The sequence below is a fragment of the Babylonia areolata genome, chromosome 17 (genome assembly GCF_041734735.1).
Source record: "Babylonia areolata isolate BAREFJ2019XMU chromosome 17, ASM4173473v1, whole genome shotgun sequence".
NCBI classification, from domain to species: Eukaryota; Metazoa; Mollusca; class Gastropoda; order Neogastropoda; family Buccinidae; genus Babylonia; species Babylonia areolata.
Genome location: NC_134892.1, coordinates 4,000,251 through 4,015,250, shown reverse-complemented (window position 1 = coordinate 4,015,250; position 15,000 = coordinate 4,000,251). Strand labels below are relative to the sequence as shown.

General features: G+C 42.3%; 1 protein-coding gene across 1 annotated transcript; it reads right to left on the bottom strand.

Moving 5' to 3' along the window:
- Nucleotides 1-1,767: 1,767 nt before the first annotated feature.
- On the bottom strand, nucleotides 1,768-13,168 carry LOC143291441 (rRNA 2'-O-methyltransferase fibrillarin-like). Its single transcript, XM_076601304.1, has 9 exons — nucleotides 13,041-13,168; nucleotides 11,456-11,647; nucleotides 9,648-9,704; nucleotides 9,278-9,372; nucleotides 7,161-7,331; nucleotides 6,034-6,166; nucleotides 4,276-4,388; nucleotides 3,160-3,305; nucleotides 1,768-2,207 (listed from the first exon to the last, which is right to left on the bottom strand). Exons 1-9 carry the CDS (start codon nucleotides 13,051-13,053, stop codon nucleotides 2,189-2,191), a joined length of 939 nt encoding a protein of 312 aa, XP_076457419.1. The 5' UTR covers nucleotides 13,054-13,168; the 3' UTR covers nucleotides 1,768-2,188.
- Nucleotides 13,169-15,000: the final 1,832 nt, after the last annotated feature.

Genomic DNA, 15,000 nt, shown 5'->3' with positions numbered 1-15,000 from the left:
TATTTGTCAAAAGTGTGTGTCAAAGTCTAGAAGACATACTTCCTTTTCTCTCTCTCTCTCTCTCAGAGGTGAGAGACCAACTTCCAAGAAATCATTGACCCAGAGAATGAATGACAGTGACAGGGTGTGCTGCAATCAGTATGGTTGCCTCAAGGTGTAGCACACCTGCCGCAGGCTGCGTTACCTTTGTGTGACATGTATGTGACAATCTGTGACAGGCACTCCCATACACAAGTCCACAACACTAGAACTGCTAAGTCTACAACAAAAAAAACCAAACAAAAAAAAACCACCAACAAATCGAGAAAGTTTATGAGAACTGTTTGTTATAAAATAAGACATTTTTGACAACAGGTATCCAGTGTTTCAGACCGTAATTATGTCAGTCTTCAGGGACTGTGTTAGTTGGAAACCGAAACCATCTCTGACAATAAGACAGGTCAAAAACTGAAACCTTCTCTGACAATAAGACAGGTTGGAAACCAAAACCATTTCCAATGAAACAGATTGGAAACCATAACCATTTCCAACAATGAGACCAGTTGAAAACCGAAACCATTCAAAACAAGTTGGAAACCGAAACCAGTTTCAACAATAAGATAGGGTGGAAACCAAAACCAGTTTCAACAATAAGATAGGGTGGAAACCGAAACCAGTTTCAACAATAAGATAGGGTGGAAACCAAAACCAGTTGGAAACCGAAACCAGTTTCAACAATAAGATAGGGTGGAAACCAAAACCAGTTTCAACAATAAGATAGGGTGGAAACCAAAACCAGTTTCAACAATAAGATAGGGTGGAAACCAAAACCAATCCAGACAGGTTGAAAACCGAAACCAATTTTAACCATGTCCAACAATAAAACATGTTGAAAACCTAAACCATTTCCAACAATAAGACAGGTTGAAAACCGAAACCCAAACCATTTCCAACAATAAGACAGGTTGAAAACCCCAACCCTAACCATTTCCAACAATAAGACAGGTTGAAAACCGAAATTATTTTCTTACCAACACAGTCCCTGAACACAGACCTGTGGTCTGACACCTCATATCAAGAGCAAGTCTTATTTCACAACAAACAGTTTTTATAAACTTTCTCCATTTGTCATTTCATGCCCATGACAGGAAGAGTAGGAACGTCGAGTGTTTCTGATGCTGCTGCACATACATCATGCGGACTGTTTGGTAGTTAGCTGCACTGAAGTTGAACAGAATTGTGCTGTGTGCTGCAACTGTATGGTGGCAATGTTGACGCTCTGACATTAATTTGTGGTTGGATACCTCGTTCTGCACAACTTTATGGCATTACTTTACAGGATGACTACCTGTAAGTACAGGGACATTTTCTGTCTGGATGTACAAGTGCTGTCTGTCTGTGTGCACTGTTTTCGTTTACTTGTGTCACATTAACTCACTCAGTACGGCCAGTCCTCTCTTCTCCTCTACACAGACCCCTCAGATGTTCAGTGGGTGTCTGAATGACCCAACCTTTAGCTTCCGTCGTCAGAATCATGGTATCTTTGTCAACATTCACCTCTTCAGTATAAGAGCCTTCTGCTTGCAATACTTTGATGATGGTTATTGGGCTGAAACACTGTTAACGTCGTCTCTTTTGCCGTTCGTATGGAGAGAGTTAATTATCACCTGTCTTGTCACACTTTACTGACCCACACGCACACAAGTTCATTCACACATTATTCAAACAGCACCAAAACTTCCACACTCATCCACAGCTCCATAATACAGAGACCAAATGTAACAGGTATCCCCTTTCACATTTTTATTCACTCTGGAAATGAGGGCACAGGGCAGACAAGTGCTGTTCGGAGTGATCAACTACTGGCTCGCTAAAGCAGTCAGCAATAAAGAAAGAGTAATTTGCAACCATTAAGTTCACAACTGAAATTAATCGTCATTAACTGTTTTTGAAGTCACATTCATAAACCTTAACAATCCAAGCTAATCCAGTTGTTTGCAAGATCAGTCTTCCAAAACCTGTACCATCTGCACATACACAAACTACCGTACATACCACCATTCACACAATATCAATCGAGACCAGCCAAAATGGGTAAGCTGTTCTGCACTTTATATCCACAGTAACCGTCTTTGAAGATTTAAAAAAAAAGGATTAAAAAAGTTTGAACACGTGGTGCAAGGAGGATCTTTCCACTGCTACCTGGCTCTCATTTCTTTGGGGGAGGCCTGGAACAAAGGAAATATACATCAATAAACAGTGGGAGGCCCACAACAAAGGAAATCAACAAATAAACATTGGGGGAGGCCCACAACAAAGGAAATCGACAAATAAACATTGGGGGAGGCCCACAACAAAGGAAATCGACAAATAAACATTGGGGGAGGCCCACAACAAAGGAAATCGACAAATAAACATTGGGGGAGGCCCACAACAAAGGAAATCGACAAACATTGGGGGAGGCCCACAGCAAAGGACATGAACATAAACACTGGGGGAGGCCTGGAACAAAGGACATGAACATAAAACACTGGGGGAGGCCCACAACAAAGGAAATAAACAAACACTGGGGGAGGCCCAGAACAATGGAAATATAGGTAAACATTGGAGGAGGTGCAGAACAAAGGAAATAAACATGAAAGGGGGGGGGGGGGGGGGCACAACAAAGGAAATAGACAAACACTGTGGAAGGCCCACAACAAAGAAAATAAGACAAATGTACAATGTGGAAGGCCCACAACAAAGGAATTAAATAAACACTGGGGAAGGCCCACAACAAAGTATAAGTAAACACTGGAGGCGGCCCACAACAAAGGAAATAAACATTGGGGAAGGCCCACAACGAAGGAAATAAACATACATAAACAATGGGAGATGCCCCGAACAAAGGAAATTAACAACACTGGAGGAGGCCAAGAACAAAGGAAATAATCATGAACAAATACATGAAAAGGCTTGACATAAAACAAACATCAATAAACAAACTGGACAGCCCTTGTTCTGTTTAACACCAGTCTAAAACCATTAAAAGTATGTCAAGTAGTACATCGGCAAAGAAATAACTCAGGAAAGGACACACACACACACACACACTCCTGTTTCAGAGGACAACTGTGAACCATCCCACTATGACCCCACCACCTCCCAATCCACACTTCTGTCCAAGCCCCACAATCTCACCTGTAGATGCCGACAACAACGGCGTGGTCCCGTTCGTATGGCTCTAACGTCAGCTGCTCAACAGGTTTGATTTTCTCAGACTTCAGCTTGCTCACCTCGCCGGCAAACACCGCCTCAGCTGCCGCCGTGGAGTCTATGCAGTTAGCCTGAGAAAATGACAGAAATTTTAGTTTCAGTGAGGGAGGTCGTGACATTTCTGACCTCAAAAAAGAACTGTATTAATTCTTTTCTTTGCCTATGTGTGTGTGTGAGTGTGCGTGCGTTTGTTGATTGTGTTTTGTTTTTGCTTTTCAACTTGGGTCACGGTTAAGTATGTGTAATTAAAACAGAATTTCCCCCAAGACCCTGACAAAAAGGAAATTTTCTATCTAAAATTATGTTTAAATAACATACATACCGTGACCCAACTAGTGCAGACTCCGGCAGGGGTCTGACATTCCTGTCCTGTGCAAACTACTATCCGCCTATGCGGAGAAAACGAAACTATGGCCGATAACCTCCCGGAAGTAGGTAACCTCCGCTGGCTAGTGCCCTCTTTTTCTGGCAGCCATCATGACTCCTGTTCCTGTGCTCTTCATACGGCTAATTTTTTTCGTATTTTCTGCCTGTCTGTCGATTCTCTGGCATTCTTGTTTGAAACAGATTTTCCAGCCAGTACTTCATCCACAAGCAAAGAACAAGGTTTCCTCCAGAAGGAAGTAGACGGGCGTAGGCACATGCAACTGAACGACAGGTGAAAATAGCCGAGCTGTTAAAGTGCTCGACTTTCAATCTAAGGGTCCCGGGTTTGAATCTTGGTAACGGCGCCTGGTGGGTAAAGGGTGGAGATTTTTCCAATCTTCCAGGTCAATATATGTGCAGACCTATTGTGCCTGAACCCCCTTCAGTGTGTAATACACAAGCAGAAGATAAAATACTCATGTTAAAGATCCTGTAATCCATGTCAGCGTTCAGTGGGTACGGGAAACAAAAACATACCCAGCGCGCACATCCCTGAAAACGGAGTATGGCTGCCTACATGGTGGTGGTAAAAACAGTCGTACACATAAAAACCAACTCGTGTACATACATTACGTGGGAGTTGCAGCCCACAAACAAAGATGATATATAACTGACCTTGATCGAGATGACGACATGACCCTGGTTCTTCAGGAACATGTGGGCGTTGATGGCCACAATACGTGCCTGATCCGGCTGAGCTACGTCCGCAAAGATTGTGTCCACCATTCCTGTTGCAGACAGACCACAGAGCAAATGATCACACAACAATCATCCCACATCCTGTTGCACACAAACCAACCACAGAGCAACCTATCACACAACAATCCTCCCACATCCTGTTGCAGACAAACCAACCACAGAGCAAACTATCACACAACAATCATCCCACATCCTGTTGCAGACAAACCAACCACAGAGCAAACTATCACACAACAATGCTCCCACATCCTGTTGCAGACAAACCAACCACAGAGCAAACTATCACACAACAATCATCCCACATCCTGTTGCAGACAAACCAACCACAGAGCAAACTATCACACAATAATCATCCCACATCCTGTTGCAGACAAACCAACCACAGAGCAAACTATCACACAACAATGCTCCCACATCCTGTTGCAGACAAACCAACCACAGAGCAAACTATCACACAACAATCATCCCACATCCTGCTGCAGACAAACCAACCACAGAGCAAACTATCACACAATAATCATCCCACATCCTGCTGCAGACAAACCAACCACAGAGCAAACTATCACACAACAATCATCCCACATCCTGTTGCAGACAAACCAACCACAGAGCAAACTATCACACAATAATCATCCCGCATCCTGCTGCAGACAAACCAACCACAGAGCAAACTATCACACAATAATCATCCCACATCCTGCTGCGGACAAACCAACCACAGAGCAAACTATCACACAATAATCATCCCACATCCTGCTGCAGACAAACCAACCACAGAGCAAACTATCACACAATAATCATCCCACATCCTGCTGCAGACAAACCAACCACAGAGCAAACTATCACACAATAATCATCCCACATCCTGCTGCAGACAAACCAACCACAGAGCAAACTATCACACAATAATCATCCCACATCCTGCTGCAGACAAACCAACCACAGAGCAAACTATCACACAACAATCATCCTGCTGCAGACAAACCAACCACAGAGCAAACTATCACACAATAATCATCCCACATCCTGTTGCGGACAAACCAGCCACAGAGCAAACTATCACACAATGCTACAATCACCCCACAGTTTCGATTTAACTTTCTCACTGCTTTCAGCCAAATCCATATACGCTGCTTTGTACTAGTGGGTCACGGTAAAGTATGTGCAGTGAAACCATACACACTGGACCACATCTTGGCAGGCACCTGCCTGACAAGCTGCTGCACCAAGCTTGTGTGATCCTCCAGTGCATGCATGTGTATTTGTGTACCTGTTAGAGTAGATCTCTTCTGCAGAATTATCTAAGAGGACAACACTTATGCTGCTACGGTTTCATTTTCAGTGCCCCAAGAGCATGCTGCACACAGGACCTCAGTTTTATCATCTCGTCCGAATGACTGGATGTTGGGAGAGAGGGCAAGACCGTGAATTCGAGCCCAGAGCCTCACAAACACTGTACAGGCAGATAAACATCTTAACCATTCTGCCACCTTCCTCCCACAGTGATCATACAAATGTGGACGGTCAGCAGTAAATGACACACACCAATGTACGCACAAAGACACAAGTGCACGCATACGCATGCACCCACACAGAGATACGCAAGCACACACACTTCCGTACACACACAGATACACTCACACACAAATAACCAGTTTAACAGAGTAAACTGACCAACAAGCATGCGGTATTTGTGAGGGTGACGGGCGTCTTCAACAATGGGAATGATGTTGTGTCGTTTCTTGGCAACGTTTATCAGGTCGCGGCCTGTTCTGTGAGAGAATTCAACGGCGTACACAAGCCCTTCCTGGAAACACACCAACAGATACACAGTTGATTCTATGCTGTGCTGCATGTTATAATACAGAAAACACACCACCAGATACACAGTTGATTCTATGCTGTGACTGTTAAAATGAAATACAGCAAAACACACCAACAGATACACAATTGATTCTATGCTGTGCTGATTGTTATGATGATAATACAGCAAAACACACAACCAGATACACAGTTGATTCTATGCTGTGCTGATTGTTATAATGATAATACAGCAAAACACACCAACAGATACACAGTGCTGTGCTGATTGTTATGATGATAATACAGCAAAACACACCAACAGATACACAGTTGATTCTATGCTGTGCTGATTGTTATAATGATAATACAGCAAAACACACCAACAGATACACAGCTGATTCTATGCTGTGCTGATTGTTATGATGATAATACAGCAAAACACACCACCAGATACACAGTTGATTCTATGCTGTGCTGATTGTTATGATGATAATACAGCAAAACACACCACCAGATACACAGCTGATTCTATGCTGTGCTGATTGTTATGATGATAATACAGCAAAACACACCACCAGATACACAGTTGATTCTATAATCTATGCTGTGCTGCATGTTATAATACAACAAAACACACCACCAGATACACAGCTGATTCTATAATGTATGCTGTGCTGCATGTTATAATACAACAAAACACACCACCAGATACACAGTTGATTCTACAATCTATGTTGTGCTGCATGTTATAATACAGAAAACACACATCAGATACACAGTTGATGCTATGCTGTGCTCCATGTTATAATACAGCAAAGCACACCACCAGATATTCAGTCCATTCTATGGCCTAAATTTCACAGAGAAATCTGTTGTGACAGAAGTCACAAAGTGAAATACAACATGAAACAATGCCATCACTGCACACACTGACACAGACACAGACACACAGACAGGCACACGCACACGCCCCCAACTCCTTCCCCACTCCCACTCACAGGCCCAACGATGTCGGAGACGTGACTGACAGTGGTGCCAGAGGCAGCACCCAGGTAGAGAACCTTGGAGCCAGGCTTCATGTGGATGTCGCCCACACCACCAACAATGGCCGCACACAGCTTGGACCGGAAAGGGTTCCACGCTCTGTACTCAATCTTGGTCTCCCCCTCCTGCACACACGGTCACCGTTCAACTCCATCACAACTATTCATTTATTCACTGCCAAACTGACCACAATAATAATAATAACAATGTGTTAATGATAACAAAGGGGAGAAACACAGGAACCTTGAGCACTAACAATGAACATCAACATGGTAGGAAACACTGGAACCTAGAGGACTAACAATGAACATCAACATGGTAGGAAACACTGGAACCTAGAGGACTAACAATGAACATCAACATGGTAGGAAACACTGGAACCTAGAGGACTAACAATGAACATCAACATGGTAGGAAACACAGGAACCTAGAGCACTAACAATGAACATCAACATGGTAGGAAACACTGGAACCTAGAGGACTAACAATGAACATCGACATAGGGGGGAACGCAGGAACCTAGAGTGCTAAGAATTAACAGTGGCATGGTAGAAAACACAGGAACCTAGACACTAACAATTAACATTGACATGGGGGGGAACACAGGAACCTAGAGCACTAACAATGAGCATCAACATGGTAGGAAACACTGAAACCTAGAGGACTAACAATTAACATCGACAAACAAGAAAACACAGGAACCTAGAGCACTAACAATGAACATCAACATGGTAGGAAACACAGGAACCTAGAGCACTAACAATGAGCATCAACATGGTAGGAAACACAGGAACCTAGAGCACTAACAATTTACATCGACATAGGGGGGAACGCAGGAACCTAGAGCACTAACAATTAATATCGACATAGGAGAAAACACTCGAACCTAGAGCACTAACAATTAGCATCGACATAGGGGGGAACGCAGGAACCTAGAGCACTAACAATTAACAGTGACAAGGTAGAAAACACAGGAACCTGAAGCACTAACAACTTACACTGACATGGTAGAAAACACAGGAACCTAGTCTGTAGAGCACTAAAATTTAACATCAACATAGGGGGAAACACAGGAACCTAGAGCACTAACAATTAACATCAACATGGGGGGGGGGGGAAAAAACCGTTAATGTCAAGCCCTGATGCTGTTTCAATGTAAACATGTACACGATTAGCTGAGCATCATCACGTGAGACCAAGCTTAGTAGTGACTGCCCTGGCCTTGTGATCAACAGGTCAGTAGCATCTAGGTAATGTTACGACAGGAAAGCATGTGACCATGCTATGAAGTCGAAAATGAACTCATTGGAACAATTTTGACGCTGGCATAACGTCAGTACAAACTGCGATCGAGCGTTACGAAATATGGAAAAATCGTAACAGTTGGCATCTCCAACCATGGCAACGAGTCTTTTCTTCTGGCAAATTCATGCAGCAGAAATCCACTCAAACAGGTACATGCATGGACTCAAGGCTTGACTAAGCATGTTGGGTTATGCAGCTGGTCAGGCATCTGCCTAGCATGTACGATATAAGGATTCATCCGAATGCAGTGATGCCTCCTTGAGAAACTGAAACTGAAATTCTATGTGTATGTGTGTGTGCGTGTGTGTGCATGTGCGTGTGTGTCAGCAGACAAAAAAATAGCTGGGATTTTGCTCCTTTTTTTTTTCTTCTCTTTTCTTTATATCCAGAGCATAAACTCCTTATCTCACCACTGCCAATTATCAAGGAACTTCCCAATCCCACTCAATTTTGCATTCAGGACTTTTCTGGAGCTATAAATTCACCCATATGCATTCTCAGAAAACTAATCAACTTCTTCAGCGCAGTCTGGTTTCTGTGTCTCACAATCAGTTCAGTACCATTACTCAAAGAGGCATCACTGTGTTTGGACAAACCCACATAAGCTACACACCATCTGCAAAGCAGATGCCTGACCAGCAAGTGTTACCCGACATGCTTAATCAGACCTTGAGGAAAAATAAAATAAAATGAAGTATAAATAAATAAAAAGATCTAAGATAAGTAACTGAATTAATGAATTAATAACTAGTATCAAGCAACTTACCTCAGCAGTGATTCTTTTTTCTCCGTACACTGAATCTCCCACAGCCATGTTCTTTGTGACAATGCAGTCTTCTTTGCCTCTGGCGATGAAAACACCTGAGAATAACAAAACCCAGATTATCAATCCAACAACAAAAGTGCACCAGCGATTACTGGATAATGCACATCGAATGTGCAATGGTCTTTTGTACAAGTAAAATCTAGGTAAATTTTTATTTACTGATTATGAAATAACAAACAATTCATAAATATTGTATATAAACAATTCATGAGATGAACAAAACATGCAAAAATTGAATCAAGGCGCTCTCTCTCTCTCACACACACACACACACACACAATCAATCAATCAATCTCTGTCTCTCTCTCACCTGGAAATCTGTGTTGCTCCACAACTACTTTCTTTCCAGCACCGAAGCCACCTCGACCTGGTACATTCAAACGAAATCACAGCTTTAGTTTTAGTTAGTTTACACATGAAATGATGAAAAGAACATTTACAACAAGAAAGAAAAGAAGTTTTTACTGGTAGTGTAACATTCCAGTAAAATTAAAAGGCCAGTAGGAGGTCTTTCAAATTGTGTGTGTGTGTGTGTGTGTGTGTGTGAGAGAGAGAGAGAGAGAGAGAGAGACGTTTTCATTAATTTACTTTCAACAGAAGAGCACCATGTACTCCAAACACCCATCTGCAAGTTGAACACACTTGCTTCTCCTTTGGGTTCACCCTTTTGCTACCTCTGTTGACCTTGCAAACATCTGCCATACATGTAAAGGGTAGCAATCTAACGCTGAAGTCGGACAGTCAAGTATCAATCAAATACCCCCACCCCAACTTATCGCATCTGCCCCCAAACATATCGTAAGGAATCCTTTCACCATGAAAGAATGCACATGGGTGCAGACTTGAGACGATGAGTCAAACTGAAATGGTCTGGACACCTGCCAATATAACACTTTTGTCCTAAGTGCTTGTATTTGTTGTCAATTACACTACTACAGCAAAGCTGACAAAGCTCCAAAGCAATCTCAATGCCATTCTTGTGAAACAAAGGGAAGCTACAGTACCAACTCCCAACCAAAGGCATAAGCAAATTCACTCCTTCTGACTGAGCCAAATTCTATTCTCTCTCTCTCTCTCTCTTTATTTAGCTACAGCATTAACCAGCATTTAAAAAAAAGAATTAGGATTGCCCAATAAAAACAAGATTGGTCTGACAACAGTAAACACACAGTAGGGAGGGTTTTCAGGCCCACTGTCATGGTGCACCTGTCACCTTTTGACACTTGCAGAGCGAGAAGTAGGTCATATGATGTCATGGGCAGCCTACCACTCAAACTTTGCACTGCCTGTGCTCGACAACTTTTCGGCAGAGTTTATACAATAATATAGATATGTTTGAATAAGTAATGGCAGATATGTGACAAGAAACATGCTCAAAGTAAACATAGAAGACTAAAGCAAATAATGGCCCACGGGTATAAATATACCTATAGCTTGTAAACTTGCAAAAATAGTCACCGAAAAGTGTTCAAAACCCTTTTGTCAGAACAGAGATTTCCATGATAAAATTTCAGCCTTTCAGTGACCTGGAAAAAACAGGAAATGGAGACATGCATGTGCAAGCAGTTCTCACTAAAAATGACCGGGGGAACCTCCATGAAAATCTGACAACCCTAATATTGGGGTGGGAGGGCTTTTCTCAAATCTTATTTAAACTATAATAAAAGCAAGTTTATAGTGAAAGACAAAAACCACAGAACACTCAAGACCAGTAACACTGAAGAATGACTTCAAGTTCTACAGAAACTATTATTCAAGTCTTTTTTATTTTCCCATAACAAACAATTTCTAATGAACTTCAGTAAGAAAATCACCCACATGCTGTTGGCAACTATATATACCTACTCAGTTCACACACTACATGATACAAAAACAGGGTCTGCCAAACACTGGGGTTTGCAAATATAAAAGTTTTTAAAACCTCTCTCATCTCTTCACATCTTTTAACAAATTTGACTGCTTCCCCTAAAGGCTGTAGGAATAAAAAATAAAAATAAAATAAATCAATTGAACAGGAACAAAGAAATCTAATATAATTATAAGACTTGAAAAAAAAAATTTTTTAATTTAAAAAATGCCCAGCAGTGTACATTTCACACAAAAGAGCAAAGCTTGTACCTCCTCCTCTGCCACCTCCACGGCCTCTTCCTCCGCCGCGACCTCCAAACCCTCCTCTCCCACCGCCTCCACGTCCGCCGAATCCTCCTCTTCCTCCTCCACGACCTCCAAACCCTCCTCGGCCGCCTCGGTCACCCCCACCTCCTCGGCCCCCAAAGCCACCACGGCCCCCTCTTCCTCCCGGCGAAAATCCTGGTCAGGAGGAAATATACAGGACAACATGATTAATACAGTAAAACAGCACATGTAACCATTGGGTGCAGCATTTAAAAACATGAAATAAGCACAGATATGTCCATAACCTGTAAGGAAAAAGATAGCAGGGTCTTGATGCACATTTGTTGGGTCTACACACTCACAAAATCAGTTGAGAACATCTAATTTACTACTCATTCAGTTGCTGTCAAATCCATCAGTACAAATCTTCCATGCTAAAATCAGCTTTAATTATTTGTCATCATTATCAATAAGTGGCTGGCTCTTGACTGGTCACCTTTCCTTCTGATTCAGTAAAGGGGGAAAGCCTGTCCAGGTGTTCCAGCAAACACCTAAACTAACATCATGACAAATCGTTACAATCTCATTAATTTAATTGTACAGTCGTAGTTTATTGCAGTCATACCAGCCTTTGGATCTTTAATGACTAAAGATCCAAAGGCTGGTATGACTGCAATAAACTACGACTGTACAAGTAACAACAAGGAAAATCTGAGACATCAGAGAGCACAACTACTATCAAACTCTATGTCAGTTCTGATCAAAGTCTGAGTAAACTAGTGAATCTGGTTACAGAATGCTGGCTGATTGAAATTATTCAGATTGATGAGACAGGCAATTTTCCAAAGATGTGAAGACTTAATCATTTACATGCACAGCACATTTAAGTCAAAAGTCAACTTCAAAACATCAGCAAATCTTGTTATTTGCTAGCTCAACAGCCAGAGGTTATTGATAATCTATATAATAAGTCAATAACTTTTCAACATACACACACACATATGTGGTGTATCGACACGGGGGACTATCAGCATGTGGGACCACTCTGCACAATGGCCTACCTCGTGGATGATGATTTCAAAACAAAGGTAATCATTTCAATAGGCATGGTGTTGCTGTTGTTGTTTTTAAGTATAAATTGTGCTTTGAAAGTAGACATTTATTTATTTCAAATCATTCATTTGATATAGGGTGCCCTGTTTTGCTCGGAAACTGACACTGTGATGATCGTAACTTCTTGGGTTTTTTTGTTGGGTTTTTTTTTTTTTTTTGTTTTTTGGGGGGTTTTAAGTAAACACCAGTGCAGCTCATCTCCAAACATAATAATCGAAACAGTTCCTACTGAAACACACACAAAAAAACTGTGAGAATTACAGTCTCAATCAAACTAAAATGAAAAGAATAGTTGAATAAGTCTTCTGGAGAACAATGTAAAATGTCATGGTTGACATGTGGTTTTCTTCTTCACCAATTTTCCTTAATTCACGCAGCAAAACTGAAAACATTAGAAAATTGTCAAAAACCGACTCTGGAATTAAGGAGAATAAAATCCATAGGACCATAGTTTTAAGTTGTAAACAAAAATCACCTGGTCTTCCCATGACGTTCTGTTCTTGTTTAGTTTCAAAACACGATGTTCACAGCGTCTTCTTCGGATCACTCACACGTGCCACCTTCTGCCGCTTTTCACCACAAGTTAGAACACTTCCGCTTCCGTTCACAGGAAGGTCAAAATGAGGGTTTATTTCCGGGGTCAAAATAAATAATTTCCAAATAATTTAGAGTATGAAAATTTGTTTTACAAAATTTTCTTGCGTTTGGACGTAGCAGATGAGATCAATACCACGTGCATAATAAAAAGGAAAGCTGAAATTAGTATGACAGGTTGAAACAATTTGTATTCTTGCGCCACTTGTGGGGTGGGCTGCTATCAGGCTCAGCCATCCGCTGACTGCGAAGGTGGGGGAAGAATGTTTTTGTATTTGTAGAAAAATTAATATGCACCCAAGCAACTGTAAAATCATGTCGAGATATATACAGTCTGTAAACAGATAGTTGTTTAGTATTTCAACGCTGATGTTATAATGTAATTAGGGATTTTTTTTTTTTTTAAATGGTCAGCTGCTGAAATTATCGTTCGTTGTTTGGCGTGGTGGCGCTGTCATCAAACGGAGGCTATGTTTCACAACTGCGAAGATCCCTTCCTTCTATTAAGGAAGGGTGAATACCGTAGTCGCACCTTCTCGCCACGTTAATGTGGGTGTTTCCTCAGGGGGACACGGTGCAGGTTGTTTCAACCGACGCGGCACGGGAGCGAGCAACTGGCGCTATATCAAAACTAGATCTCGGCCTCTCCAATCAAGGAAAGCCGCAGCTAGACCAGTCTAGCATGGAGAGGGATGGGCTCCGCCATGCTTTTCTGCCCAAGACTCACCGCATGAATGACGACCACTACTCAACCCATACCGGCTCGGTCGTCACCCGGGTCAACAAGGACCGCGCCTTCCATTGCAAACCAGGGTGGAGGTGACAAATGTGCTACTGGTGGACCACACAACAACAAGCTCCGGGCCAGGAACAACATCTCTATTGGCACGTGGAATGTCAGAACACTAAGGACGCCAGGAAAATTGGAAGAACTGACACATGCAATGAACAAATATCGCTGGCACATCCTAGGACTCTGTGAAACACGATGGAAAAACATCGGTGAAATACCCACACTTGAAGGCCACAGACTATTTTACAGTGGTAGAGAGGACAAACACGAACATGGAGTAGGGTTCCTGATCCACAAAGACATTGTTAACACTGTCATGGGCTGCCGACCAATATCCAGCAGGCTCACTACCATCCGCCTGAGGGCATCCCCATTCAACATCACCATCATACAAGCATATGCTCCAACATCTGATCACAGCGATGATGAAGTTGAGGAGTTCTACGAACAACTACAAGAAACCCTTGATCAGACACCAAAGAAAGACATCATAGTAGTACAAGGTGACTGGAACGCCAAGATCGGAGAAGACTCCTACAACACCTGGAAGGGCACATGTGGACGATATGGTAACAACGCTACAAATGAAAGAGGTTTGAGACTCCTGGAATTTGCCTGCTTCAACAACCTGAAGATAACAAACACATTTGGACCACACAAAGCATCCAGAAGATGGACATGGCACAGCCCTGGAGGAGATCACCACAACCAAATAGACTACATCATGGTAAAGAAGCGTTTCCAGTCTAGCGTGAACATTGCCAAGACAAGAAGTTTCCCAGGAGCTGACATTGCAAGTGACCACGACTTGGTAATGATGACCTTCAAACTCCAACTGAAGAAAACAAGGAAACAAAGCTTCTCAAGACTGAAGTTCGACCTGGAAAAATTGAAAGATCCTGAAGTACAAGAGGCATTCCAAGCCTTGATTGGTGGGAAATTCGCGCCACTCATCACTCTCGATGCAGATGACGCCGACCTGGATACACTCGTAAGCGACTTCAACGCAGCTGTAACTGAAACAGCCCAAACAACTCTTGGAAAACAA